The sequence below is a fragment of the Carettochelys insculpta genome, chromosome 8 (genome assembly GCF_033958435.1).
Source record: "Carettochelys insculpta isolate YL-2023 chromosome 8, ASM3395843v1, whole genome shotgun sequence".
Classification (NCBI taxonomy): Eukaryota; Metazoa; Chordata; order Testudines; family Carettochelyidae; genus Carettochelys; species Carettochelys insculpta.
In genome coordinates, this window is record NC_134144.1 from 74653983 (window position 1) to 74677643 (window position 23661).

Here is a 23661-nt window from a genome sequence, read left to right on the forward strand (position 1 = left end):
GGCAGAGACAGTCGTTCTAATCCACCTTGGGGAGGGGAGCCTGAGGGGAGTCCCCAAGCCAGGGCCTTGATTCCCCCCTTTGTCTCTCTCTCCCAGCCCAGGCCAACGGCCTTCCCACTCCCTCATACTAAGTGCCGCCTCTGATGCAAAAACAGCCGGGCTCATCCCTGCTGTTTGTTTGGGACAGGGGTTGCAGACAGCAGGGGATCTCCCCAGCCCTGCTCAGCCTGTTGCACAAACACATGCCCACCGCAACGTCACACGGGTCCCTCCCCCAGGAGCCAGGCTAGGATGGTGTAGAGCCTGCACTGCTCTGCTTTGGACCGGCAGGCCCCTGGACCAGGGCTACCCGGGCTCCTGGCAGGAGGCAGGCCCACCACCGCTGCCCCAGCCCCAGCCCCAGCCCCAGCCCCAGGGGAGCTGCTGGCAGCTGGCCCTGGCTTCTCCCCACCAGCCTCACAATGCTTGGGCAGCCTGGGCCTCCCCAGCTGCCAGCAATCTAGCAATGACGGCCCAGATTGAAGCCCCTGGCCCAGCGGTGCCCTCCCACCTGCACTGGTCAGTGAGGAGCAAGGGAAAGTGCCCATGGACCTACTGGGGCCCTGCAGTAAGGTGACCCATTCGGGGAAGAAATACATCCTGGTGGTGGTAGACTTTGCCACTCGCTACCCAGAAGCAGTGGCCCTGACCTCTATCGAAGCTGACTCTGTGGCGGATGCACTGCTGGCCATTTGCAGCAGAGTGGGGTTCCCCAAGGAGGGCCTCACAGATCAGGGGTCCAACTTCACGTCAGCCCAGCTGCAAAGCTAGTGGGAGAAGTGTGGGGTTGAGCACACATGGGCCACAGCCGACCACCCGCAGACCAATGGGCTCAGAACCCTATGAATCAGCACCGCAACGACTGGGACAAGTACTTACCCCACCTGCTGTTTGCATACAGGGAGGTGCCCCAGGAACCCACGGGGTTCTCCCCGTTTGAGCTGCTGTACGGAAGGAGGGTACGGGGACCCTTGGACTTGCTCAGAGAAGAGTGGGAGGGGACGGCCTCTCCTGAAGGGGAGTCAGTGGTACAGTATGTACTGACCTTCCGGGAAAAACTCACTGAGCTCATGGGCCTGGCCAGGGAGAACCTCTCCATGGCCCAAAGGAAGCAAAAGGTCTGGTATGACCGTAACGCCAGGGCCCGAGCCTATGCCACCGGGGACCAAGTGATGGTTCTCGTACCCGTGTGGCGGAACAAGCTGCAAGCGGCCTGAGATGGCCCCTTCAAGGTCGTCAAACAGCTGAATGAGGTGAAACTATGTGGTGGAACTGTTGAACCGGGCCCAGAGCCAGCGGGTCTATCATGTGAACATGATGAAACCTTACTGGGACAGAGAGAACTTGGTGCTGGCCGTGTGCAGACACTGGGAGGGGCAGGGGGATGATCCCTTGGTGGATTTACTCACAAGGACTGGAGCCGGCTCCTTGCTGGAGTCTATTCCCCTCTCAGACCAGCTGACCCCTGCCCAGCAGACGGAGATCAAGGAGGTGCTGCATTCGCATCAACAGCTGTTCTCTGACAGACCCGGATGCACTGACCTGGCTGTCCACCGAATAGAGACAGGCACCCACGCCCCTATCAAGTGTGTGCCATTCAGAGCCACAGGGAGGACGGCTCAGGACATAGAATGGGAGGTCCAAGACACGCGGGCTCTGGGGGTGATCCGACCCTCCTCCAGCTCCTGGGCCTCTCCTGTAGTGCTGGTCCCCACAAACATGGGTCTATCTGGTTTTGTGTGGACTATTGCAAGCTCAGTGCCATCACCGTGTCGGATGCCGTGGTGTGGGCACTGGGGAAGCTGCAGCCGTACCTGTGTGGACGGCGTTTCACCGTGTACACCGATCACTCACCCCTGACCTGGCTGCATCACATGAAAGGGGCCAACACCAAGCTCCTGCGGTGGAGTCTGCTCCTGCAGGACTACGACATGGAGGTGGTCCATGTGAAGGGGAACAACAACACCATAGCCGATGCCCTGTCACGCAGGGAGGGCCCCGAACTTCCCCAGGTCACTGGCTAAGTGACCCCGCTCAGTTCGGTCTGGAAGCGGGGAGAGATGTGATGGCAAGGGGGGTGCGTGTGAGACAGTCAGGCTGGATGCATGTGTGACAGGCAAAGCAGCTCCCAGCAGCTCCCTAACCCTCCACTGGCTAAACACACCAGCAGTCCTCGAGCACTCTAAAGACTAACAAAATATTAGGGGATGAGCTTTCTTGGGGCAGCCCCACTTCCTCAGACCTGCAGCTCTGGTTTATTTGCTAGAGCACCAACTAACAGGGCTACCCCTCTGATACACTTTCCCTACTGGCTGTAACCTGCGCTGGCAGGTAGCACCTGTGATGGAGTGGGGAATACCTGTGTGTATGTGAGTGGCTCACAGAGGGTGTGGGGCTCCTGCTGAGGGAAACCTTGATGACCAGGTAACACCTTTCCACTGCAGACAAAGGAGGAGGTGGAGCCTGAGGGGTTTGAATTGGAACTGGGAGTTGGAAGCAGTTAGTCTTGGCTGAGGGAGAGAGAGACCAAGGAGGGGGCCAGGCCCCAGCTCTGGGGGCCCCTCGGGGCCTCCTCTCCCCAACATGGATGGGACTGGCTGTCTCTGCCTGCTGCACTGACTCCTCTGTACGATGCTGTGTCCTGTCGGCTAATAAACCTGCTGTTTTCCTGCTGAGTGAGAGACTCTCCTGCCTGCGGACAGGGTGCAGAGCTTTGGGGACCCCAGAACTCCATCACACCGGTGTCAGAAGTGGGACGTTCTGCACCCCGAGGATGGAGCATCCAGCAGTAAGTGACCGGGGCCCTGGAAGAAGGGGGGGCCTGCGAGACCCAGGTGTGCTGAAGGGCAGTGAGGTGCAGCTCCCCAAGGCGGAGGGGCCTGCAGCCGAACCCAAGCAACTGCGGTCGTGGTCCTCGAGAGGGGGTGTCACACCCGAGGAGGGGTTACTCCTGGGAGTCTGTTGGAGTCGGTTCCAGAGGGCGGAGGGGCCTACGGCCTAACCCCAGGGAGCTTGTGACCCGCAAGGAGCCTGGCACACTGAAGGGATTCTTCCAGGAATCGTGGGGTGCAGAGGGCATCAGCCTGAGAGCCTGCAACCACGCTGAGAAACTCCGCTGTGAAGTGGCAGCGCCTGGAAACTGAATCGAGATTAAAGAAGCTGGACAAGGCAGCGTGGATGTGCAGTGGCAGAGGTGAGGGTTAAGGAAAATCCTGCAGAGGTGAGCCCGGATCGGGGCAGGGAACCCTGGACTGCATGGAGCTCTGAACCGAGTGGCCTGCCACAGCTCAAGGAGGGAAGGAGCGATTCCAACCCATCATCTACTAGTGGCCAAGACAGACCTGCGAAGAGTTTTCCAGGCCTGGGCCGAGGAAGGTGCCTGTGTGTCTGTGCAGGAAAGCAGCTGATCCACTGGGAATGGCAAGTTGTCTGTGAGAGAAGCTGCTTCACCTTCTGTGTGTGTGTGGAGACCAGCCGGGGGGCTGGGACAAAGGAGAGAGTGTCTCCCATTGTCTGTCTGTGTTGAACAGCAGCAGCAGCCTGGGGAGAGAGCAGAGCCTGCGTTTGGAAAAGGTGCCAATAAGGAAACTAGCCCATTGTCTGAGGAAGATTCCCCAGCCTGGGGTGGCTGGAGAAGGATCCACCAGAAAAGAGCATTCCAGGTGTGTCTCTGAATCCAGCCATGGGGGCTGGAACAGAGGGAATGGCTCTGGGATGGGCAGTGGTATCCCTGCTAAGGACACTGGTCCTTGGTGCAAGAAAAGTGCTTCTGCTTCTGGGGAAGTGAATCCTTTGCCTGAGCCTGTGGGGGCTCGAGATGGAGCCAAGATCCCAGAGCTGGATCTGAGGGCAGCTGAAGCCCAGATGGGAAGTGGGCCTGCCTCTGTGTCTCTCAGGGGGGATGATGCTTTAACTTGGTCTAATCCAGTTAGGATCATCAGGGAATCCCAGAGACCAGACGATTCTGGTACTTGTTCTTTGCCTGATGCTGAGGTGTTATTGGGAGGGGGTGAGAGGACTCTGTCCTACCAGAGTCATCCTCTCGCCAGGACACAAGAACAGACGGGCAATGGAGTTACGCTGACTGATGAAGATAAAGGAGCTGGTAGCAGAAGGGAGGAAAGGGATTCTAACCTTCTGTCTGGTGGTACTGGCTGTCTGCCTGGAGGGGGATTACGTGGGATGCCTAACGGGCCAGAAGTGATCCTGGGTGTAGGTGAAACCCAGGAGCTGGTTGTGGCTCAAGGGAGCAGTGCCCCTGTGGAGCCAGACAGGGGTGAGTTATTGTTTGGGGAAGCTCTTAAGGAAGAGAATTTCCCTGAAACTTTTCCTGACCCGTCTGTGGGGACTGCAGAAAATGGGAGTGAGGTGGAGGAGAGTGAACAGGAAAGGTGCTTGTCTGTAAGCACCAGAGCAACCCTTTGCCTGGAGAGAAGTTTGTTTCAGCTCCTGATGGCCAGGACCCGCCTGAGTATGAAACCACTGGCTGTGCTCTGGAAGGGTCCAAAGCAGGCAGTGTAAAAGTTTCTCAGGAATTGGAAGTTGGTGCAAGTAAAGTGAAAACTATCAGGGAATGTGAGCAGCCCTGTGAGAACCAAGTAAAACAGCTGCACAGCCAATCTCTGTAGGATGCAGGAGAGGTTCAACAATTCCCCATCTCCAGATGCTAGAAACACTTATATTCTCACACTGGACTCCAATTCTGATTCCACGGGGAGGCAGAAGTTGGAGGTAAAAGGACAAAGGAGCTGTGGGCCTGGTGGGCCAGTAAGGGATAAACAGAGATTCCTTCATGTGGATTCTGCGTCTGGGACTCACAAAACAACTCTCAGACACCGGTTTGGTTGGCAAATTTCCAGACTGGCTGGAAGGGGGCCGTCTCCCTGAGATCATCAATGGCCCAGCTCTTGTTAGAAGGGAGGGCACACCCAGAGAGATCAGATTTCCACCCCAGGGGGCAAGGGAGAAGATTAGAACTTGATGGTGCTAAGAAAGGCCTCAGCCATTTATCCCCAAAATACCAGATTCTCAAGGAGGTTACACAAAAGTTGTGGTCTACCAAAGAGCAACGTAAATGTACAGTTGCAATGGGTTTGTTCTGTTAGTCACGCTAACTGCTGTAACCAAGGGGTGCTGCTCCCAAAAGCTGTAGAATTGTACCATGCACTGAATGTTTGGAAAGAGCCATGTGACATGATGACATTGATGTAGAAGCATGAATTGTATGTTGAAGGAGTCTGTAACTCTGAAATGTCACCATTGTTCCCTGTAACTAGTCTTGCAACCTCTGACATGAGAAGGAACATTCCAAACCTATTGTGTGGCATGAAAGGGGAAACTGAGGCACACAGCCATTGTGGTGGTCTGGCTAAATGCCAAGGATGGAAGCATTTGTACCTTCTGTTACTGGACTGTAACTGAATTCCAAACATTGGCTGGAGCAGCTGTATGGACTGGTGGTCAGATGGGGCAGGACCCAGACCACAAAAGACCTGTTTGATCTGTTGGTGCTGCAGCGAGACCAACCAACCCAAGGGAACTAAAGGAACTTGCCCGGCTGCATCACATGAAAAGGGCCAAGACCAAGCTCCTGACTTGGAGCCTCCCCCAGCAGGACTATGACGTGGAGGTGGTGCACATCGAGGGGAGAACAGAGGGTACAGCCAATGCCCTGTCACAAGGGGAGAGCCCCGAACTTCCCCAGGTCACCAGTTGAGTGACCCCGCTCAGTTCGGTCTGGAAGGGGGGAGAGATGTGATGGAGTGGGGAATACCTGTGTGTATGTGAGTGGCTCACAGAGGGTGTGGGGCTCCTGCTGAGGGAAACCTTGATGACCAGGTAACACCTTTCCACTGCAGACAAAGGAGGAGGTGGAGCCTGAGGGGTTTGAATTGGAACTGGGAGTTGGAAGCAGTTAGTCTTGGCTGAGGGAGAGAGAGACCAAGGAGGGGGCCAGGCCCCAGCTCTGGGGGCCCCTCGGGGCCTCCTCTCCCCAACATGGATGGGACTGGCTGTCTCTGCCTGCTGCACTGACTCCTCTGTACGATGCTGTGTCCTGTCGGCTAATAAACCTGCTGTTTTCCTGCTGAGTGAGAGACTCTCCTGCCTGCGGACAGGGTGCAGAGCTTTGGGGACCCCAGAACCCCATCACAGCACCTCTTCCCCGTACACAGAGCGGGCAGGAGTGAGTGTGTGTGTGGGGGGGGGAGGTAAGAGTTGGAAGGCAGTTAGTCTGTGCTGAGCGCAGAGGGACAAAGGACGGGGCTACAGGATATGAGGGGCTGTGGGGAGCTGGGGAGGGCTGCAGGGGGCAGGGAGCTGGGTAGTGCAGGGTGTGGGGGCAGTGGGGGGAGCTGGGGGGCTGCACAGTGTGAGGGCAGTGGGGGGAGCTGGGGGGCTGCAGGGGGCAGGGGGGCTGCACAGTGGGAGGGCAGTGAGGGGAGCTGGGGGGCTGCAGGGTGCTGGGAGGCTGCACGGTGGAGGGGCAGTGGGGGGAGCTGGGGGTCTGCAGGGAGCAGGGGGCTGCACGGTGGGGAGTAGTAAGGGAGCTGGGGGGGCTGCAGGGGGCTGCACGGTGGGGGGCAGTGGGGGAGTTGGGGGGGCTGCACGGTGGGGGGCAGTGGGGGAGTTGGGGGGGCTGCAGCGGGGGGTCTCCAGCTGGGCTGCGAGCTTGTTTTTCATGACCTCATCAGTTCAGAGTGCAGGCCCCTGACGTCACAATGGTTCCTGGACCGCCATTGGTCGCAGGTTCTGCCGGTCAAGTAGGGGAAGGCAGGGATGGGCTAGGAGCGAGCTCTGTCCCGCCCCAGGACCGCACAGCTGTGGCCGGGCTCGGAGAGCCGGAGCCTGGTGCGGCCGCTGCGCCGCGGGGAGGTAGGGACGGGGGGGGACCCGCCCGGGGGGGGGGCGGCGCAGCAGGTGAGATGGGACCCAGCGCCCCGGGGGGGCGTGTCGCTGCCTGGGGCGGGGGGGTGAGATGGGACCCAGCGCCCCGGGGGGGGGGGTGAGATGGGACCCAGCGCCCTGGGGGGGGTGTCGCTGCCGGGGGGGGTGAGATGGGACCCAGCGCCCTGGGGGGGGGTGTCGCTGCCTGGGGGGGCGGGTGAGATGGGACCCAGCGCCCCGGGGTGGGGGGTGTCGCTGCCTGGGGGGGCGGGTGAGATGGGACCCAGCGCCCCGGGGGGGGTGTCGCTGCCTGGGGGGGCGGGTGAGATGGGACCCAGCGCCCCGGGGGGGGTGTCGCTGCCTGGGGGGGGGTGAGATGGGACCCAGCACTCTGGGGGGGGTGTCACTGCCTGGGGGGGGAGATGGGACCCAGCGCCCTGGGGGGGGTGTCACTGCCAGGGGGGAGATGGGACCCAGCGCCCTGGGGGGGGTGTCGCTGCCTGGGGGGGGGTGAGATGGGACCCAGCACTCTGGGGGGGGTGTCACTGCCTGGGGGGGGAGATGGGACCCAGCGCCCTGGGGGGGGTGTCACTGCCAGGGGGGAGATGGGACCCAGTGCCCTGGGGGGGGTGTCACTGCCGGGGGCGGGTGAGATGGGACCCAGCGCCCTGGGGGGGGGGTGTCACTGCCCCAGGCCGGTGAGATGGCACCCAGCGCCCCGGGGGGGGGTCTCACTGCCTGGGGGGGTGAGATGGGACCCAGCGCCCTGGTGGGGGTGTCACTGCCGGGGGGGGGTGAAATGGGACCCAGCGCCCTGGTGGGGGTGTCAGTGCCCCAGGCCGGTGAGATGGGGCTGTTTGTTTACAAAGGCACTGAGCCCCTCTGCTGGGCTTACCGAAGGCCTCACTTACCAGCTGCACGTGGGGAGGGGGGTCAGCCCCGGCCCCTTCCCCAGCCCCGCCCTGGAAAGTGCTGATGCATGGTGGGGGGAGGGGAGGGGGAGCTGGCTGTGAGCTAGTTTAAGGCACACGCTGAATGCGTGGGGGAGGGGAGGGAGCAGAACAGCCCCACGCTGGGGGTGGACGGGAAAGGGGGTGGGCGCTGGGGTGCAGCGGGCGGCCTCGGGCCCCGGCTAGGGGAGCGGAAGGTAAGGTGGCTGGGGATGGGAAGAGGGGGAGGGGGCCGGAGCCCGGCTCTCTGCAGCTGCAGCCGAGGGGGGGTGTGACCCAGAAGGGGGCTGTGGCCTGGCATTAACCAGTGGACGGTGCTGCCTCGGTGCTGGGCCGCGCTCAGGCCGGCGCCCCTGCCGCAGCTGTTCCCTTGCCGGGGGATTACATGTGCCCAGTGCCTCCTAAGCTCCTCAGTGCGGCTGGGCCCAGCCTGATCTGTCCCCACGCGATTCCCTTTGCTCTCCTCTGCCAGCCCTGCTTCTGCGGTGCCCTGGCGAGAGCCCCGTGGGACTCCAGCGTCCGGCGCGTGCGAGATTGCGGCGGGGGGGGAGCGACGGGCTGGGGCGGCTCAGCCCTGGGGACAAATCCAGCCGCTCCCTCGGGTGCCTGAGGCCAAGCGAGGAGCTGAGGGCCCTGGCGGGACCACGCAGGCCCTGGCGAGGGGCTGTGTGCCACAGGACTGGGGCCCAGATGCGGGGAGGTGGGTGTTGTCCAGTGCTGCCTGGGATTAGGTGTCCCGGCAGCGCCCTCTCCCAGCTGGCTGCAGGCCAGCTCTAGCAGGGGCAACTTGCCCCTCGTGCTGGCCGGAGTGTCCTGCCCCAGCCCTGCCCGCACGCAGCTCTCCGCCCCTGCCCCGGGCATGCTGGGCACTTGGGGAGCGTGACCCTGCAAGGTGCCAGCAGGCAGATCCCTTTGAGAATCTGCTCGGCGTGCGGGACAGGTGCCTGTGGGGCTGGAGATGGAGGGCCCGTGTGCCCCAAATAACCCCCTGGGGGAGGCGGCAGTGCCAGAGCCAGCTGGGGGTGAGCGGAGAGGCCCGGTGGGGGTGGGGGTGGGGAGCCAGCGTGTGAGGCCTGCCCGAAGTCGCTGCTCCTGGGCCCTGAGCACCGGGGGCTCGCCCTGCCTGACGCTACCCTCCCGCCAGCTGCACGCCGGCCCCTGTGGACGGACGGGCGCCATGGTGGAGTACTACGAAGTGCTGGGTGTGCCCCGCAACGCCTCCTCGGACGACATCAAGAAGGCGTAAGTCCCACCCTCCCTGGCGTGAGCAGGTGCTGCCGGCCCCGGGTCCCTCTGCTGCCCGCTGATGGGTGCAGGCGCTGCGGAGAGCGGGCTGTTGGATGCGTGCGGGAGGGCAGGGCAGGCCACTTGCCTTGCCGGGCTTCTCTCTTCCCTGGGGTAAAAGGTGGCCCGGGTGCAGCCTGGCTCCCATCCGAGGGGTGGGGTGTCTGGCGCATGGAGGCTGGCCAGGGCCTCTCGGGGTGATGTGTGTGCTTGGGGGCCCTGCCTTGCTCTTGCACCGCTCTGGGGAGCGGCGGCGGGTGGGGGAGCTCAGCATGAGCTGGCGAGGGGAGCAGGACCAAAGAGCAGCTTGCGGAGGAAGACCCTAGAACCCAGCGCTGCCTGGCCAGGTGCCCAGGTGGGCACAGGGGGCAGGCATGGGCAGGGCCGGGGCACAGCTGCCGCAGGTGTCACTGAGGGGCTCACTGGGGCAGGTACAGGAAGGCGGCTCTCAAGTGGCACCCGGACAAGAACCCGGAGAACAAGGAACACGCCGAGCAGAAGTTCAAGGAGATCGCGGAGGCCTACGAAGTGCTGTCGGACAGTAAGGAACCGGCGTCCCCGGGGACTGGGCTACGGGCTCTGGCGTCCCCGCAGTGCAGGGGAAAGGGGCCAGCCCTGGGCCGCACAGCCAGGCTAACACGTCACGTCCGCCCCCGCCACCGTGCTGCTCAGGGATCCCCGTGGAGCGCCCGGAGAGGTGGCACCTGCCCTGAGCATCCTAGGGCCAGGAGACTGGGGCAAGGATCTGGGTCTGAGCTGGGCGGTCACCCTCTCAGCTTGGCCCTGCCACCCACAGCCAAGCTCCTTGCCCCATCCCGTGACTCCGAGAGTTGGGACTTTCGGGGCTGTCCCGATGGCCCCGGGCCTGTGCAGCCCTGACCCCAGCTCCTGTGCTCCAGTGGAGGGAGATGCCCCCCCAACCCTCCGGGTTAGTGGGGGCTGCCCCTCGCCAGCTCTGCCCACGCCTGGGGTCCTGCTAACTCCACTCCTCTCCTGCAGAGGAGAAACGTGACATCTACGACCGCTATGGCAAGGATGGGCTGATGGGAGCAGGTGAGTGGGCTGTGCTGGGGGGAGCTGAGGTGGGGTCCTGAGTGCTGCAGCGCTGGCTGGGGCAAGGGAAATGCCCTGCGGTGGCTGAGGCCGCCTTCCCCTGTCCAGACCCCCCAGCAGCGCTTCTATGCTGCGTTCCGCCTGGCTGGGGCCCTGCCCCGCCCCACACTGCACCTGCAGATGCTGCAGTGGGGCTGGAGGGAGTTAGTATGGCCCAGGGGGTGCATTGTGCCCCATTGCATGCTGGGAGCTGTGCTGTCCGCTGGCGGCAGCTGTGGGTGACGCGCCCGTGGCCTGGCTTGGGCCCTGCTGGCCTCGGCTCCCCTGGGCCATGCGTGGCTGGGCTCCAAGCACTAGCGCCCTGTCTCTGCTGTTTCCCTGCAGGACCTGGGGGCTCCCAGGCCGACACGGGAGTTCCCGAGTTCACCTTCACCTTCCGCAGCGCCCATGACGTCTTCCGCGAGTTCTTCGGCGGGCGGGATCCCTTTGCCGAGCTCTTCGGTGTGTGTCCGCCCAGGGCTCTGAGCTGAGCTGGGCTTGGCCTTGGCAGCCAGAGAGGTGGCAGAGGGGCTGTGAAGGGGGGATTGGCGAGAGGAGCCAGAGGCCGTGTTGTGTGTCACAGGCCCTGTACTGCCGATTGCTTGTGGTGATTTGCCTGTGACTTGAGTGGCGTGGTCTGGGTTTGCAAGTCAGGAGTTTGAGCTTCTGGGTGCTGGCAGGGCTGCAGCTGCCAGCCCCTGGGGTTAGTACAGTACTGCGCAGCCGGTGCTGGCTGTGCTGGGGCCAGGCGGGAGCCGAGGACCGCGGTGTGAGCTGGTGGGGAGCCTGGGAGGTGGTGGTGGTCCAGGCTCGGAGGCTGCAGGCAGGCTTGGCTCCAGCGCCGGGGAAGGGGTGGATTGGTGCCTGAGGCTGAGGGGCTGTCATAGGCCCTGCTCGGTGCGGGTGGTGGAGGGCTGGGAGCAGCGCTGCCACCTGTCGGGAGCCCCAGGCCACCGGACCCGAGCGAGGCCAGAGCAGCGTCCGCTGGCGTGCGGCCCTCGGAGCACCGAGGCCCAGGCCTGCAGGACCCCGCAGCACCCAGAGCGGGGGTCTGCTGGCTCTTCAGTGCCTCCTCCTGCTGCTCTGCAGCCTGGCACCAGGGTGCGACCCCCTGCCCCACAGAGCGCCCCGGGGGCCTGGCTGTGCTCCAGAGCTCAGGGCTGGCGAGGGAGGCCCGTGGGCTGTACTCACACCGCAATCCCTGCCTTCCAGATGAGATGCTGCCATTCTCCGAGCTGCGGGGCGCTGGTCCCCGACACTCTGGACCGGGCTCTTTCTTCTCCTCCTTCCCAGCATCCTCAGGTAGGGGCAGCCTGCCCGTCACCGCTGTGCCGTGTCCTGAGTACTGGGGCGTGTGCCTGTATCCCAGCACCACTACTGCCCCAATTACACTGGCTCTGAATCCCCTCCGTGGCCTGGCCCAAACACTCGGCTTGGCTCCTGCTCCCTGGCCTGGCCTGGCCTGTGCCTCCTCCCTCGCCTCTGGTTACCCACAGACCTGCTGGTCCTGCAAATCCTGGATGGGCGTCTGCTCAGCGAGTTTCACGCTTACCCTGCAGTGTGTCCCCGGCTGCCCCCTCACCACCCAGCTCAGGAGCCCCCCACAGCCCCGCAGGGGACCCCGGCGAGGGCTCCCGCAGTGAGGTTCTCACCCTCTCTTTCAGATTTCTTCTCCTCGTCCTTCAGCCCTGGCGCTGAGCCCGGCATTGGCTTCCGCTCCGTGTCTACCTCCACCACCTTTGTCAATGGCAAACGCATCACCACCAGGAGGTAGGGAGGGGCCCGCGCCGACTGCCATGGGCCAAGCCAGCCTGTCTCCCAGCCCCACGGCGGCAGCTGCTGCAGGGGAGCAGGTCACAGAGCCCGCCCCTCGCGCCAGAGCCCCCCTTCCCGGGCCCAGCCAGGGGCCCACGGCCCCTCACGCCACAGCCCCCGCTTCCTGGCCCCATGCTGCTCAGGCAGGGCCCCCCCGTCTCCTGCAGAAGCTGCTTGACCCGCTGACAGTGGCCAAAGGCCTGGCAGTTCTTGCCTCTCTGTCCGTGACTCGATTGGCCCCCACGGAGGGGGGCCCCCCCGGCTCGGCTGTAGTGCTTGTGGCGGGGGGGGGGGGGGTGTCACAGCTGCCCCTTCTGGTGGCAGAGTACATGCAGTCAATGATCCTGGCCTGGCAGCTGGCGCCTGCGGCCAGTGCGAGGGAAGGCAGAGGCTGGGCCCCGAAGGGGATGGCCGGAGCGCTGGCCGGGCTGACCCGGGCCTTGTGTCTCCCCACAGGATCGTGGAGAACGGGCAGGAGCGGGTGGAGGTGGAGGAGGACGGGGAGCTGAAGTCGATCCATGTGAACGGTGAGGAGCTGGGGTCGGGGGTGTCCCCACTCTGGGCGGGGGCGGGGCGAGCTGGGCCCCTGCCCCACCCCCCAGCCAGCCTGACTCTCGCCTCCGTCCCCAGGGGTCCCTGACGACATGGCGCTGGGCCTGGAGCTGAGCCGCCGGGAGCAGCAGGCCCTCCTGAGCCGGGCCGCGCACACGCCCCCCGCGCCGCCCCCGCGCCCCAGCAGCGCCTCCCCGGTCTGCCTGTACACGGACAGCGAGGAGGAGGACGAGGACCTGCAGCTGGCCATGGCCTACAGCCTGTCAGAGATGGAGGCCGCCGGGCAGCGCCCAGCAGGTGTGCGTGGCGCCAACAGGCAGCCGGGCCGTGCCCGCCAGCCGGTGCCCAGAGGGAGCCCGGTGCCCCAGCCTCAGAGCGCTGGAGCTGGGCCAGGGCCAGGGCCAGGGCCAGGGCCAGGGCAGGAGGGGGCTGTGGCGGACGCAGAGCCGGCTCCCAAGCAGAAGCAGCCGCACTGCTGTCTGCTCTGAGTGGGGCTGGGACTGCGGCCCCCCGGCTGCTCGCTCGGCGGTGGTGGGCAGGGGTCAGTGGAGCACAGGAGAGGCACCTCCCTCTATGGGGCAGGGTCACCAGGCTGCACAGCAAGGAGCTGCCTGCACTGGGGCAGGAGGGGGGCTCCTGCCCAGGCCTTGGGGCCCCTCCCCAGTGCCGCATCACACGCTTGGCTGCCTGCTCCTACCCATGCTTTCCTCTGCTGGGGGGGCAGCCTCGAGCCTGGCGCGAGGCTCAGCCGTGTGCAGGGCTGGGGGCAGGGCCTCCATGGGAGTGGGCGGAGCTTAGGCCACGTGCAGGGGCCCAGTTGGGCTGTCCCTGGGGGGCCCAGGGACCAGATGCTGCAAGGAAGGTACGGGGCGGGGAGGGGTGGATGCTTGTTTTGTCACTGCTTGTTACCCAGCCCCCACTGCTCTGGCTGCAGCCCCTGCCCCACCCCTTCCCTGGGCCAAATGGCCAGGGCACCATCACCCTCCTGGGCTGGGGGCACCAGGCTCAGTCCCTGCGTGGGGCGAGCGAGGGCTGGGCCCCTTAGCCCAGGAGCTGTGCAGCTGCTTGGCCAGGCCCCCCAGGGCTGTACCATGTGCCCCTGCTGGTGCCCTCGCCTGCCTGTGCAATGGCTCTCACAGCGCACGATTCACCCAGCGGCCTGTCCCCTCCCCTCTGCTTGTCTCCCCAGGTGTGTTCTGAGGGACGCGCCGCGGGGACCTGCCACCTGCAGTCGCCCGGGGAGGCTGGTCACGCCCGGACATCGCTGCTCCCCCGGGCTGGGCAGTGGGGGGCTGGGGGGCTGTGCTGAGCAATGCGCCGTAGGCTGTAGCTAGCGCGGGGGGGCTGGTGCCAGGCCACCCATGGGCACTGATTTCACCCGAGCCCCAGGGGGACTGTCCTGCCTAGTCCTGGGCTGTCCAGGGCCTGTGTGCCGGGCTGGGCAAGGGCTGGAGCAGTGAGGGGCAGAGGGGGGCCATGCTCAGTGCAGGCCCCTTGCTGCCCTGAGCCCTGGCGTGCTGCCTGGCTTGAGGGGAGGGGAGGAGGAACTGTTGGCTGGGGCCTGATGGCAGAGGAGGGGGCAGCCCAGGGTGGGTGGGGGACAGTGGCTGGGAGACATGGTCCAGCCCCAGGGTGGGTGGACACAGTTCTTACTCCAACACGCTGCCCCCTCTCCTCCCAGCTGGGCAGGAGCTGTGCCAAGGCGGGACGCAGAGGGGTGGAAGGCTGGGGGGCTCCTGCCCCACGTCTCCTTGGGCTGCTGCAGGGCACGGACCCACTGTCAGTCAATAAACTGTTTGTTTGCAAGAGCGGCTGTGTCAGGGGCTCTGTGCATATGTAGAGGGGAGGGGCCTGGACTGACTTCCTACCCTGGGCCCAGAGTGAAATCATAAACTCAAGGGGTCAGCGAGTGCAGCCCCTGCCCGGAGCAGGATCACCCCAGCTAACTCCTCCCAGCCAGGACCTTGTCCAGCTGGGGCTTAAAAACCTCAAGGGGTGGAGAATCCACCACCTCTCCAGGCAACGCATCCCAGTGCTTCACCACCCGCCTGGGGAAAGAGTTTTTCCTAATATCCAACCTAGACCTTCCCCTCTTCAACTTCTGACCATTACTCCTTGTTCTGACACCACTGAGAACAGTTTCTCACCCTCCTCTTTAGAGCTCCCCTTCAGGAAGCTGAAGGCTGCTATTAAATCACCTCTCAGTCTTCTCTTCTGTAAACTAAACCAGCCCAAATCCCTCAGCCTCTCCTCATAGGCCGTGTGCTCCAGCCCCTTAATCACTTTTGTTTCCCTTCACTGAACCTGCTCCAGCAAATCCACATCCTTTTTATACTGGGGGGGGGCCCAGAGGAGGGGAATAATCACTTCCCCAGACCTGCTGGAAATGCTCCTCTTACTGCACCTTGTTTTTCCCTTAGCCTTCTTGGCTACCAGGGCTCACTGCTGACTCCTCTCCAGCCTCTCATCCACCATAGCCCCCAGGTCCTTTTCTGCTGCGCTGCTCCTTAGCCCGGTGGGCCCCAGCCTGGAAGTGTTTGGGAGTTTTCCGTCCCAAGCGCAGGGCTCTGCACTTCTCCCTGCTGAACCACCTGAGGTTTCTTTTTGCCCAGTAGGGGCCCTGGACCCAAGCCTTAGGGCACCCCCCTTAAAACCAACCGCCAGCCCGGCACTGAGCCATGGACCATTACCTGCTGCGCCCAACGGTCTGTCCACCTGACAGTCCCTGTGTGCAATCCATGCGTCCCTAACTGATGGGCGAGAAGGTTGGGGGAGCCTCTGGATGCAGGGCCTGCGCCGGGACTGCAGTAGGGTTGGGCTGTCACCACCCTAGGCCCCCCTGGCAGAGCAGGGCAGCAGGGGCCCTTGGCCAGCTCCAGCCCCCAGCTTTTAGCTGCTGGATGAAGGGCCAGGCTGAGCCGGGGCAGGGGGCTCCCTCGGGGCTGCCTTGCCCCTGGGGGTGCTGGGAGCCATGTGTACCCCTGCAGGCCGGCTCTGCAGCTGCCTAGAGTCCCCCCACCCCCGCAGAGTAGAGGGGCACATCCTGCCCTCCTTCCCCTCCCCCCACCAGGGAAAAGCCCCCAGCCCTGGGGGGTGGCAATGGTGCGGGGTGGGCCCCAGCACCCACAGAGCCAGGCCAGGCCAGGCTGCAGCTGCACACGCAACACAAGAACTTTATTCACATTAAGATACAAAATTATATTTCTCTAGAAATTTCTCTTCTGCGCCCAGCAGGGAGGTGCCCCAGACAGGCCCCCCCCCCCCCCCCAAGGGCAGCCCCCTGGCAGCAGGGGAGCGTGGGCTGGTGGGGACTCTGCCAGCTGTGGCCTCTCGCCCCAGGGGCTGCACTGCCCACGCCCCCAAGCCCTGCTGCCTGGAGGAGGGGTGCTGTGTGGCGGGGCGCCGGGGGGCCGGCAGGGCAGGGGCTCGCTGTTGGCACCTGGCTGGCACAGACCCCACAGGCTGGGTCACCTGCCCTGGAGTTAGCCAAGGGCCCAGGGGTGCAGAGGTAGGCACAGGGCAGCAGCCGGGCCAGGGATCCCCCTTAGGCCAGGCAGCCCCGGGCCTGCCCTCAGCACCACCCCGCAGCTGCAGGGGGCAAGGGAGGCTGGGGGGGCAGGGGGACAGCACCACACACGACATTACAGCAGAGAACAGCCCTGGCGGGGACCCACACGAAGCACAAGGCCGGAGACCTGGGGCAGGGGGGCTTGAAGCACAGGGGCAGCACCCTGGGCGGCCTGGGCAGGGGACGAGCAGAGGGGAGCGGGTCACTGGGGCAGCGCCTTCAGGATGGCGTTGACCTCCTCTGCCACAGCCGTCAGCGCGAACTCGAACTGGTCCTGCCGAGGGACAGTAGGTGAGACCGGCCCGGGCCACCCTGCGGTGCTGGGACTTGGCTACCTTGGTCCCCTCCGTGCCAGGGCAGGGCAGGGCAGGTGGGTCCTGGGGCTCAGCCCAGCTGAACAGCTGAGCCCACCATCCATGGGGGGGAGGGCCCCTTGCTGGGGGGGGGCAGCCAGAGCCGAGCCTGGCACTCGGCCCCCATAGCGAGCACTGGCCAGTGGGAGCCTGGTGCAGCCCATCTGGCTGGGGAAGGGCTGTGCCCCGTCCCGCCCGGGGGAGCTGCCTGCAGGGTGGGGGAGGGGCTGTGCCCCATCCCGCCCGGGGGAGCTGCCTGCAGGGTGGGGGCCTGGCTGGGGAAGGGCTGTGCCCCATCCCGCCCGGGGGAGCTGCCCTGCAGGGTGGGGGAAGGGCTCTGCCCCATCCCGCCCGGGGGAGCTGCCTGCAGGGTGGGGGCCTGGCTGGGGAAGGGCTGTGCCCCATCCCGCCCGGGGGAGCTGCCCTGCAGGGTGGGGGAAGGGCTGTGCCCCATCCCGCCCGGGGGAGCTGCCCTGCAGGGTGGGGGAAGGGCTCTGCCCCATCCCGCCCGGGGGAGCTGCCTGCAGGGTGGGGGAGGGGCTGTGCCCCATCCCGCCCGGGGGAGCTGCCTGCAGGGTGGGGGCCTGGCTGGGGAAGGGCTGTGCCCCATCCCGCCCGGGGGAGCTGCCCTGCAGGGTGGGGGAAGGGCTCTGCCCCATCCCGCCCGGGGGAGCTGCCCTGCAGGGTGGGGGAAGGGCTCTGCCCCATCCCGCCCGGGGGAGCTGCCTGCAGGGTGGGGGCCTGGCTGGGGAAGGGGCGAACCTTGGTCTGCACCATGCCGGGCCTCTGGTCGCGGACGTGCTCCAGCGTAGCAGCGATGTCAATCTCCTTCACTCCTAGGGCAGAGCAGGAGGCGGGGCGCTCAGAGCCGGGGCTGGGGCCAGCGCTCGGAGCCCCTGCCAGCAGGATGGCTGCCCAGGGCTGTGGAGCAGCGCCAGGCCCCAGTGCCAGGAGTGGGTGGCAAAGCCGGGCAGGGGGCTGTGGCTGCGCTCACCTTTGCCCATGCGGTTTAGTACCATGTCGATGAGGATGTAGGTCCCAGTCCTGCCCGCCCCGTCGCTGGAAGAGAGAGAGGTGGGGGGGGTGGGGCTCAGTCCTGCGCACGGCTCCCAGCAGGGGAAGGGGGGCCCCAGTGCTGGCTCCTGGGGGGGGGGTCCCCATCGGCTGCACCTGCTCTTGCACCCCGCCCTCGGCAGGGGCCCAGTGAGGGAGGAGGGGCAGTGCAGGCGAGCAGGATGGAGCCTGCCCCAGGTGCTCAGCGGCAGGAGGGAGCTGTTACCTGCAGTGCACAATCACCGGACAGGAGCGACCCCGGTAGCACTTGTTCACCTTCCTGCAAGGACAAGGCGCAAGTAGGTGAGTGAGCTGGCGTCCACCTCGCAGCCAGCCCGGCCTCCAGGCCCTCGCCACGCCCCCAGCCCAAGCACAGCCCTGGGGCTGCAGCCCTGAGGGGGCCGCCAGTATCGCACAGAATCCCAGAATCCCAGGGCTGGAAGGGACCTCAGGAGGTCATCTAGTCCAGCCCCCTGCCCAAAGCAGGATCAATCCCCACTAAGCCATCCCAGCCAGGACCTTGTCCAGCCGGGACTTAAAAACCTCTAGGGATGGAGAATCCACCACCTCTCTAGGCAACACATTCCAGTGCTTCACCACCCGCCTGGGGAAAGAGTTTTTCCTAATATCTAACCTACACCTCCCCCTCTGCAACTTCAGCCCATTGCTCCTTGTTCTGCCATCTGACACCACTGAGAACAGTTTCTCACCCTCCTCTTTAGAGCTCCCCTGCAGGAAGTTGAAGGCTGCTATTAAATCACCCCTAAGTCTTCTCTTCTGTGAACTAAACAAGCCCAAATCCCTCAGCCTCTCCTCATAGGTCTTGTGCTCCAGCCCCCTAAGCATTTTTGTTGCCCTCCGCTGAACCCGCTGCAGCAAATCCACATCCTTTAATACGGTGTCGGGGGGGGGGGCTCAAAACTGGACACAATAAACAACTAAATAGAGAGGAACAAACACTTCTCTAGATCTGCTGGAAATGCTCCTCCTAATGCACCCCAGTATGTGCCGTTAGCCTTCCTGGCGACAAGGGCGCCCTGTGTACTCATATCCAGCCTTTCATCCACCATAGCCCCCAGGTCCCTTTCCGCCGTACTGCTGCTGAGCCAGTCGGTCCCCAGCCTGTAACAATGCTTGGGATTCTTCCGCCCCAGGGGCAGGACTCTGCACTTCTCCTTGTGAACCGCATCAGATTTCTTTTGGCCCAGTGTGATGGAGTGGGGGATACCTGTGTGTGTGGCTCACAGAGGGTGTGGGGCTCCTGCTGAGGGTAACCCTGACAACCAGGTAACACCTTTGTACTGCAGACAAAGGAGGAGGTGGAGCCTGAGGGGGTTTGAATTGGAACTGGGAGTAGGAAGCAGTTAGTCTGGGCTGAGGGAGAGAGAGACCAAGGAGGGGGCAAGGCCCCGGCTCTGGGGGCCCCTCGGGGCCTCCTCTCCCCAACATGGATGGGACTGGCTGTCTCTGCCGGCTGTACTGACTCCTCTGTATGATGCTGTGTCCTGTCGGCTAATGAACCTGCTGTTTTACTGCTGAGTGAGAGACTCTCCTGCCTGCGGATGGGGTGCAGAGCTTGGGGGACCCCAGAACCCCATCACACTGGTGTCAGAAGTGGGATGTTCTGCACCCTGAGGATGGAGCATCCAGCAGTAAGTGACCGGGGCCCCGGAAGAAGTGGCGCCTGCGAGACCCAGGTGTGCTGAAGGGCAGTGAGGTGCAGTTCCCCAAGGCGGAGGGGCCTGCGGCCGAACCCAAGCAACTGCGGTCGTGGTCCTCGAGAGGGGGTGTCACACCCGAGGAGGGGTTACTCCTGGGAATCTGTTGGAGTCGGTCCCAGAAGGTGGAGGGGCCGAGAGCCCAACCCCCAGGAACAAGTGACCCCTGAGGAGGCTGACGCTGAATGAGTCCTTCCCAAGACAGGGTGCTCATGGTCCCTGAGAGCGGGTGTCACACTGAAGAAGGGGTTCCTCTGAGAGTCTGTTGGAGTCGGTCCCAGAGGGCGGAGGGGCCTACGGCCTAACCCTGCGCAGCTTGTGACCCGCAAGGAGCCTGGCACACTGAAGGGATTCTTCCAGGAATCGTGGGGTGCAGAGGGCATCAGCCTGAGAGCCTGCAACCACACTGAGCAACTCCGCTGTGAAGTGGCAGCACCTGAAAACCGAATCGAGATTAAAGGAGCTGGACAAGGCAGCGTGGATGTGCAGTGGCAGAGCTGAGGGTTAAGGAAAATCCTGCAGAGGTGAGCCCAAATCGGTGCAGGGAACCCTGCACTGCATGGAGCTCTGAACCGAGTGGCCTGCCGCAGCTCAAGGAGGGGAGGAGCGATTCCAACCCATCATCTACTAGTGGCCAAGACAGACCTGCGAAGAGTTTTCCAGGCCTGGGCCAAGGAAGGTCCCTGTGTGTCTGTGCAGGAAAGCAGCTGATCCACTGGGAATGGCAAGTTGTCTGTGAGAGAAGCTGCTTCACCTTCTGTGTGTGTGTGGAGACCAGCCGGGGGGCTGGGACAAAGGAGAGAGTGTCTCCCATTGTCTGTCTGTGTTGAACAGCAGCAGCAGCCTGGGGAGAGAGCAGAGCCTGCGTTTGGAAAAGGTGCCAATGAGGAAACTAGCCCATTGTCTGAGGAGGATTCCTCAGCCTAGGGTGGCTGGAGGATCCACCAGGAAAGAGCATTCCAGGTGTGTCTCTGAATCCAGCCATGGGGGCTGGAGCAGAGGGAATGGCTCTGGGATGGGCAGTGGTATCCCTGCTAAGGACACTGGTCCTTGGTGCAAGAAAAGTGCTTCTGCTTCTGGGGAAGTGAATCCTTTGCCTGAGCCTGTGGGGGCTCGAGATGGAGCCAAGATCCCAGAGCTGGATCTGAGGACAGCTGAAGCCCAGATGGGAAGTGGGCCTACCTCTGTGTCTCTCAGGGGGGATGATGCTTTAACTTGGTCTAATCCAGTTAGTATAATCAGGGAATCCCAGAGACCAGACGATTCTGGTACTTGTTCTTTGCCTGATGCTGAGGTGTTATTGGGAGGGGGTGAGAGGACTCTGTCCTACCAGAGTCATCCTCTCGCCAGGACACAAGAACAGACGGGCAATGGAGTTACGCTGACTGATGAAGATAAAGGAGCTGGTAGCAGAAGGGAGGAAAGGGATCCTAACCTTCTGTCCGGTGGTACTGGCCGTCTGTCTGGAGGGGGATTACGTGGGAATCTGCCTGATGGGCCAGAAGTGATCCTGGGTGTAGGTGAAACCCAGGAGCTGGTTGTGCCTCAAGGGAGCAGTGCCCCTGTGGAGACAGACAGGGGTGAGTTATTGTTTGGGGGAGCTCTTGAGGAAGAGAATTTCCCTGAAACTTTTCCTGACCCGTCTGTGGGGACTGCAGAAAATGGGAGTGAGGTGGAGGAGAGTGAACAGGAAAGGTGCTTGTCTGTAAGCACCAGAGCAACCCTTTGCCTGGGGAGAAGTTTGTTTCAGCTCCTGATGGCCAGGACCTGCCTGAGTGTGAAACCACTGGCTGTGCTCTGGAAGGGTCCAAAGCAGGCAGTGTAAAAGTTTCTCAGGAATTGGAAGTTGGTGCAAGTAAAGTGAAAACTATCAGGGAATGTGAGCAGCCCTGTGAGAACCAAGTGAAACGGCTGCACCGTCAGTCTCTGTAGGATGCAGGAGAGGGCCAGCAATTCCCCATCTCCAGATGCTAGAAACACTTATATTCTCACACTGGACTCCAATTCTGATTCCATGGGGAGGCAGTAGTTGGAGGTGGAAGGACAAAGGAGCTTTGGGCCTGGTGGGCCAGTAAGGGATAAACAGGGATTCCTTCATGTGGATTCTGTGTCTGGGACTCACAAAACAACTCTCAGAAAGCAGTTTGGTTTGCAAATTTCCAGACTGGCAGGAAGGGGGCCGTCTCCCTGAGATCATCAATGGCCCAGCTCTTGTTAGAAGGGAGGGCACACCCAGAGAGATCAGATTTCCACCCCAGCGGGCAAGAGAGAAGATTAGAACTTGATGGTGCTAAGAAAGGCCTCAGCCATTTATCCCCAAAATACCAGATTCTCAAGGAGGTTACACAAAAGTTGTGGTCTACCAAAGAGCAGCGTAAATGTACAGTTGCAATGGGGTTGTTCTGTTACTCACGCTGACTGCTGTAACCAAGGGGTGCTGCTACCAAAAGCTGTAGAATTGTACCATGCACTGAATGTTTGAAAAGAGCCATGTGACATGATGACATTGATGTAGAAGCATGAATTGTATGTTGAAGGAGTCTGTAACTCTGAAATGTCACCATTGTTCCCTGTAACTAGTCTTGCAACCTCTGACATGAGAAGGAACATTCCAAACCTATTGTGTGGCATGGAAGGGGAAACTGAGGCACACAACCATTTTGGTGGTCTGGCTAAATGCCAAGGATGGAAGCATTTGTACCTTCTTTTACTGGACTGTAACTGAATTCCAAACATTGGCTGGAGCAGCTGTATGGGCTCTGCCTGCCCGATTTGAGAACGTGGCTGACGGACCGGGGCTGAAGCAGGGAGACCGACCAACCTGAGGGAACTAAAGGGACTTGCCCAGCTGCATCACATGAAAAGGGCCAATACCAAGCTCCTGAGTTGGAGCCTCCCCCAGCAAGATTATGACATGGAGGTGGTGCACATCAAGGGGAGCACTGAGGGTGCAGCCGATGCCCAATCACGAGGGGAGGGCCCCAAACTTCCCCAGGTCACTGGCTGAGTGACCCCGCTCAGTTCGGTCTGGAAGCGGGGAGAGATGTGATGGAGTGGGGGATACCTGTGTGTGTGTGTGTGGCTCACAGAGGGTGTGGGGCTCCTGCTGAGGGTAACCCTGACAACCAGGTAACACCTTTGTACTGCAGACAAAGGAGGAGGTGGAGCCTGAGGGGGTTTGAATTGGAACTGGGAGTTGGAAGCAGTTAGTCTGGGCTGAGGGAGAGAGAGACCAAGGAGGGGGCAAGGCCCCGGCTCTGGGGGCCCCTCGGGGCCTCCTCTCCCCAACATGAATTGGACTGGCTGTCTCTGCCGGCTGTACTGACTCCTCTGTATGATGCTGTGTCCTGTCGGCTAATAAACCTGCTGTTTTACTGCTGAGTGAGAGACTCTCCTGCCTGCGGATGGGGTGCAGAGCTTGGGGGACCCCAGAACCCCATCACACCCAGTCCTGCAATTTATCCAGGTCCCTCTGGATTCTCTCGCTACCCTCCAAGGACTCTATCTCTCCCCCTAGTTTTGTGTCATCTGCAAACTTGCTGAGGGTGCAACCCAGTCCCTCATCCGGGGCATTAATAAAGATGTTGAACAACACCAGCCCCAGAACCGAGCCTTGCGGCACTCCGCTTGGAACAGACCACCATCCAGATAGTGAGCCATTGACCACTACCCGTTGGGCCCAACCAGCAAGCCAGCTTTCTATCCATCTTACAGTCCCTATATCCAATCCATATTTCCTTAACTTATGGACAAGAATGTTGTGGGATGTTGTATCAAAAGCCTTGCTGAAGTCAAGGTATATCACATCCACTGACTTCCCCATGGCCACAGAGCCTGTTACCTCCTCAGAGAAGCTAACGTCCCCATGGACACAGTAGCCAGATAGCCCCCCCCCCACCCCCACCCCCAGACACAGCCAGTGCTGAGGCTGGAATCCCTCCCACCCCCCGGCCCCCAAACAGCCCAGGGGTACAGCCAGGCCCAGCCCAGCCAGCTCCCTCACACCCAGCCCTGCGTCCAGCGGCCCCCCCTACCCCCAGCAGCACTCCCCAAGCTCTAGGGGGGCAGACAGTACCCACAGCCAGCCCTGCCCCCGGCAAGCTTGAGCAGAGCCCCCTGAGTACAGACAGGGCTGGGCTGGGCCTTGGTGGCAGAGGTGGAAGGTGCATTTTTGACAGGAAAATGCCAAACGTTGCAACAACTGTTCAATGTTTGCACCACCTGTGAGGTGCGCCGCGAGCACTGCCGCGTGGCGGGTTCAGTTTGTGCCGCTCGGACCCACAGCCGTTTGTGGGGGGCGGGCGGGGGCAGGAGGGGCTCTGCGTGTGTGTGTGAAAGGGCCATGGCTGGGC

General features: G+C 62.8%; 2 protein-coding genes across 3 annotated transcripts in view; one reads left to right on the forward strand and one right to left on the reverse strand.

Moving 5' to 3' along the window:
- Positions 1–6842: 6842 nt before the first annotated feature.
- Positions 6843–14425, forward strand: LOC142017018 (dnaJ homolog subfamily B member 2-like). The gene is made up of 10 exons (XM_075001601.1): positions 6843–6912; positions 9019–9116; positions 9590–9699; positions 10158–10211; positions 10596–10712; positions 11463–11552; positions 11915–12020; positions 12522–12592; positions 12696–12914; positions 13807–14425. The coding sequence occupies exons 2-10, from the start codon at positions 9052–9054 to the stop codon at positions 13815–13817; spliced, it is 843 nt and encodes a 280-aa protein (XP_074857702.1). The 5' UTR covers positions 6843–6912; positions 9019–9051; the 3' UTR covers positions 13818–14425.
- Positions 14426–15848: 1423 nt separating this feature from the next.
- Positions 15849–23661, reverse strand: part of PTPRN (protein tyrosine phosphatase receptor type N) — a 39894-nt gene continuing 32081 nt past the window's right edge. For both annotated transcript variants that reach the window (XM_075001576.1, XM_075001575.1), the window contains 4 exons: positions 17818–17871; positions 17533–17597; positions 17301–17374; positions 15849–16459 (listed from right to left, as the gene is read on the reverse strand). In XM_075001576.1, coding sequence (XP_074857677.1) covers positions 16388–16459; positions 17301–17374; positions 17533–17597; positions 17818–17871 — 265 coding nt within the window. In that variant the 3' untranslated portion in view covers positions 15849–16387. The remainder of the gene's footprint in view (positions 16460–17300; positions 17375–17532; positions 17598–17817; positions 17872–23661) is intronic.

Coding starts and splice junctions, on each gene's coding strand:
- LOC142017018 (XM_075001601.1), top strand. CDS start 9,052: ATGGTGGAGTACTACGAAGTGCTGGGTGTGCCCCGCAACGCCTCCTCG. Junction 9,117..9,589: donor TCGGACGACATCAAGAAGGC/GTAAGTCCCACC, acceptor TCACTGGGGCAG/GTACAGGAAGGCGGCTCTCA. Junction 10,713..11,462: donor TCCCTTTGCCGAGCTCTTCG/GTGTGTGTCCGC, acceptor CCTGCCTTCCAG/ATGAGATGCTGCCATTCTCC.